We start from the raw sequence: 4575 nt of genomic DNA, 5'->3' as shown, positions 1-4575 counted from the left end.
TTATTGTCAGTTTGGTTTCTTTTTTTTAATTATGGACCAAACAGTAAAGGTGTTTGACCAAAAGACTAAACAGACATGGACCCACCTAAAAAAAGACCAAACGATATTTTACCCAAATTAAATCTGGGTATATAATATAATATATAAATTATACATCTGATTAGGCGCTATTTGAGTCGGTTTTATTTTCCACCTAACTCATTGGGCACATATATCTAATATTATGACTGGATTCAATTTTTTTTATAACTACACTAAACAGTAATTTTTAAGTGAGACATGTAAACGATTGTTAGCGGGTCAGGCTAGCCGGCTTGACCCGTTTTACTCTCCTACGCAACTGATAAACAAGTAAACAAGGTGGTAGTTGATACACCAACACAAGACGACGTATAAATCCCATATCCTGATATGACTTCAATTAAACCTCTCTTTTTCTCGGCTCCGTTCGTCCCTCCCAAACCGACTAAACACAAACAGAGAGTAGGATATCATACGGCGAAGAAGAAGATAATGACAATCAATTCTCAAAATCAACAAATAGAAATCTATGATCGATCAAAAGAGGTCAAGGAATTTGACGACTCAAAAATCGGAGTGAAAGGTCTTGTCGACTCAGGTATTACTACCATCCCTCGTTTCTTTGTTCACCCGCCTGAATCTTTTCCTTCCATCACCACTCACCCCAATCCCTCTGATGATCATCATAGAAAAGAAATCCCAATTATTGATCTCTCATTTGTCCATTCACACCGTAGAACCATCATAATTGATGAAATCAAAGAAGCTTCAAGAAACTGGGGTTTCTTTCAAATTCTCAACCACGGCGTCCCAACTGATGTTTTAGACCGTACGATTTCATCCATCAAAGCTTTTAATGAACAATCAAATGAAATCAAGTCAAAGTATTACGGTAGAGAAATGGGTAAAGGAATTGCATTTTCGACGAATTTTGATCTCTTCCAATCAAAAGCTGCCAGTTGGAGAGATACACTTCAGATGAAAACAGGGCCAACACCACCTCATTTTGATCATATTCCTGAGATATGTAGGAGAGAGCTATTAGAGTGGGATCAACAGGTTCAACTGTTAGGAGAGACTTTGATGGGATTACTGTCTGAAGGGCTGGGACTAGAGAAAGATAAGTTGAAGGAAATGAGCTGTTTGGATTCCAGGTTAATGGTAGCTCACTATTATCCGTATTGTCCAGAACCGGAACGTACCGTTGGTCTGAAATCTCATAGTGATCCTGGTGTCTTGACGGTTCTGCTTCAAGATGAAATTGGTGGGCTTCAAGTGAAGAATGGCGAGGATTGGATTGATGTTAAACCATGCAGTGGTGCTCTTGTTATCAACATTGGAGACCTTCTTCAGGTAACAGTCCGCGCACAAATAATCTTCTGACATAGTTTTGCCTGCTGCTTTTTTTACCGCAACATAATTTTCTCTGGTTTTATTGACACAGATGATATCTAATGATGAATATAAGAGTGTGGAACACCAGGTGGTGGCGAATCCGTTTCGTGAGCCACGAGTCTCAAGTGGTGTATTTTTCAACCCTAGTAAGAGGGAAGACAGTTATGGACCATTACCAGAGCTAGTGTCAGCGGAGAAGCCAGCTATTTATAAGCAGTTCACTCTGACAGATTTTATGAGGCAATTCTTCTCCAAGGAGTTGGAAGGAAAGGCGATAGATTATTTCAAGTTGTAAGTAAGCTAATAAAATGAACAACATCAATAATTTCAATGAACTTGTATTCTGAAGATCAATGTAATAGCATGTGATATTCATATTCTACAATCTATTGATCATGTTGCTTAATAAATCTCACGTGTTTAGCATCGCAGACATGCATATTTTTGCTCTTAACTGTTTATTTACCTGAGATTGGCAAATTGAAGAAACACCCATCCTCATTTGTTCTGTATATGTTTTCCAAATTTCTTTGTTTACAACTTATTCCTGTGTCCAAACCAGTCATCCATCTCACTGTCTTCAGCAGACTGTAGAGACCCTAGTTTCTTCGGAATCTCAGTGTTGTTTTCTCTCTCTGCTGAGACAATTCTTCTCACCTTTGACATATCTTCTTCCCATTTCTCCCTTGCTTGTGGATCCTGAGAAATATCAAATTCATCTCCTGGAATGGAAAAATCAACCAACTCCGGGTTAAATGAGCTCAAACAACTCTCATCCTCATTACTTTCCTCAGAGCTCCAGAACTTAGTGTCAGGTTTTTGACTTTGTCTTTCTTGTCTGTCAGAAAACTGTTTATCAGATCTACCATCATGTCTCGCAAAACTCATTGAATAAGGTTGATGCAAGCCTGCGGACTGGCGTTGAGCTGAATTATCTGAGTAATTTGAAGCCTTCGGTCTTTTCCAGTCGCAATTTATGCATGCCATGTTTTTTCTGAAATTTACGTAGTTGCACCTGAAATTTAAGTTATGGGGTTCATGAGCACACATTAAATTTGAGAGAACAAAACGAATCATGAAGCAAAATTAATTGACTAGTGGTGGTAAATGACGCACGATTCACATTCCCACTCCCCTGGGCCAAGATGACGATTAGACGGCTTTTCTTTACACTGGAAACACCTTGTGTTCTTGGCAAAGTTCAATAAATTACATCTGTTATTGAAAAAAAAATCCATCAGAACTTTGTGTTTCTTTTCCTGTCTTTGGAAATCGAAAATTTTGATTTTAGAAGGTTGAACAAACATACTTGCCACATAACCAGTCCCCCCTTTTTGACGGAGGATGATCCTGATCCTCAGCAGATCTTTTTAGTCTTTGTTGAGAGAACCCCTCACAGCGCAAACACTTGGCGTTTTTGGCAAAATTCATGAAGTTGCATCTATGAGAATGTAAAGGTAAAATATTAGCTAATATTAGATATCCATAAACCCAAAACAACTTACAAGGCAAGAGAGTAGTACGTTGGGCAAATCCAGTCGCCTTTCTTCATTGGGACAGTTATTTGACCAGTTTGTGGCTGAATTGAGTGCTCAAGATATGAAGCCCCTTTTAAGGAGGTTTTCTCGGGTGAAGTAGTGTCAAGTTCCTCGTTGCTGAACTCCACAGTTTCTGTGAGCAGCTTTCTGACAGAATTCTTAAGTCTTTTATTAAGAGCAAGTTTGTTTTCCACAGAACCAATAACCGGATTCAGCCCATACGTCATCAAGATACGCATGACATCCACAGTCCGCCCACCTTCATCTTTTCGGGAATTTACATAAGCTCTCTCACAGCTTCCTCTAAGACAGCACGAGCTGCAAACCTAACAAGAAGATTGTCAATGTTAAGTGTGCATGGTTTCAAGGAACCAATAAAGGGTTATTTTGTATAGAAGCTTTAGTTCTTAGTGCCTTGTTTTGTTACGGTTCCTAAACATGTAGAATGGATCGAATTCTGTTTACAATAGGAACCCCCTAGTGTTGAATATGGTTTGAGCAGGGTGAACTAAAGAAGCAAGAATAAAACATTTAGATTAGCACATACATTTCGTTCGTCAATTCCCAAATACGCTCTTAGACGCTTCCCAGAGTTAACAACTTTCCTATCAAGGCTTGGGCATCCACACCTGACAATAACTCGAATGTCCTTCTTAGACAAGTACCTGCCACCACAGACATTTCTCTAACGTAAATAACAAAATGCTTCACAGAAACAACAATACTGGCATGGTGTAAGCTTCGGACACTGGGACACCAGCTGATGAATCAGATAAAGCAAAACAAGGACATGGTCTAACATACAATTATGAGTAACACAGACAAAACATCAAACAGATATCGAACACTTAAAAGAGTTGGAATGCAACACAAATAAAAATTACCTTATAACATCAAACCTATCACGACCGAAATTAAGGCAAGCAGTTCTTATTAGATTAGAATCCTTATTACTCATTTCATTCTGACCAAAAGGATATTCATTTCTCTCATGGTAATAACCTTTTTTTGACAGGTGCTCCATTAAATTAACCCATTCTGGCCATGGATGAGAACTACTGTTATCTTTTGGTTCAATTGAAAACATATCTGGAAAACCTTCTTTGTTCAAAACTGCTGCTTCTTCTTCTTCTTCTTCACTAAAGCTTTCTTCCCCTTTTCTATCTTGTACTGTTTTCACCTTTGGATCAGAATTTAGGGTTACAATGGTTGAATTGAAACGAGAAAGAGATGAGATGAATTTGGGGAATTTGAAAACATCATAGAGAAATCTATGAGTTCTATGGAAGAGTTGATTATACATTTGGTGATCGCTTTCTGGTGTGGCGCCAAATATTGGAGTAGCAGTTACAGCAGTGAAGTTGGATCATAAATGTGTTTAATAGCAAATTGACCGAAGTTTGCATTCTGATATTGACACCAAAGGTTTCGATAAGGGGCTCCACTACTTTCCAAGATTTCGACAAGTTTTTTTTTTTTTTTCTTTTCTTTTTTTAAGGAAACAGATTTATATATTGAAATCAACTGTCGGAAAACCTGAGATAGTTAATGATACAACTTGATGGCTCATTATAAGCCCCCCATCCGTGTACATTATTAGAAATTGCACATTGAGCTAAAT

General features: G+C 38.2%; 2 protein-coding genes across 2 annotated transcripts; one reads left to right on the top strand and one right to left on the bottom strand.

The window, feature by feature from the left end:
* The first annotated feature begins 370 nt into the window (after window positions 1-370).
* On the top strand, window positions 371-1842 carry LOC113275347 (1-aminocyclopropane-1-carboxylate oxidase homolog 4-like). Its single transcript, XM_026524825.1, has 2 exons — window positions 371-1374; window positions 1466-1842. The coding sequence occupies exons 1-2, from the start codon at window positions 412-414 to the stop codon at window positions 1709-1711; spliced, it is 1209 nt and encodes a 402-aa protein (XP_026380610.1). The 5' UTR covers window positions 371-411; the 3' UTR covers window positions 1712-1842.
* Window positions 1843-1915: 73 nt separating this feature from the next.
* Window positions 1916-4286, bottom strand: LOC113275346. Its single transcript, XM_026524824.1, has 6 exons — window positions 3839-4286; window positions 3502-3619; window positions 2940-3280; window positions 2726-2857; window positions 2533-2631; window positions 1916-2431 (listed from the first exon to the last, which is right to left on the bottom strand). Exons 1-6 carry the CDS (start codon window positions 4255-4257, stop codon window positions 1951-1953), a joined length of 1590 nt encoding a protein of 529 aa, XP_026380609.1. The 5' UTR covers window positions 4258-4286; the 3' UTR covers window positions 1916-1950.
* Window positions 4287-4575: the final 289 nt, after the last annotated feature.

The sequence above is a fragment of the Papaver somniferum genome, chromosome 4, assembly GCF_003573695.1.
Source record: "Papaver somniferum cultivar HN1 chromosome 4, ASM357369v1, whole genome shotgun sequence".
In the NCBI taxonomy this organism is placed as follows: Eukaryota; Viridiplantae; Streptophyta; class Magnoliopsida; order Ranunculales; family Papaveraceae; genus Papaver; species Papaver somniferum.
The sequence above is the reverse complement of the archived record's forward strand: the minus strand, read 5'-3'. Positions and strand labels throughout refer to the sequence as shown.

Coding starts and splice junctions, on each gene's coding strand:
- LOC113275347 (XM_026524825.1), top strand. CDS start 412: ATGACTTCAATTAAACCTCTCTTTTTCTCGGCTCCGTTCGTCCCTCCC. Junction 1,375..1,465: donor ACATTGGAGACCTTCTTCAG/GTAACAGTCCGC, acceptor TTATTGACACAG/ATGATATCTAATGATGAATA.
- LOC113275346 (XM_026524824.1), bottom strand. CDS start 4,257: ATGTATAATCAACTCTTCCATAGAACTCATAGATTTCTCTATGATGTT. Junction 2,858..2,939: donor GGCGACTGGATTTGCCCAAC/GTACTACTCTCT, acceptor ACATTCTCATAG/ATGCAACTTCATGAATTTTG. Junction 2,632..2,725: donor GGGGACTGGTTATGTGGCAA/GTATGTTTGTTC, acceptor TTTCAATAACAG/ATGTAATTTATTGAACTTTG.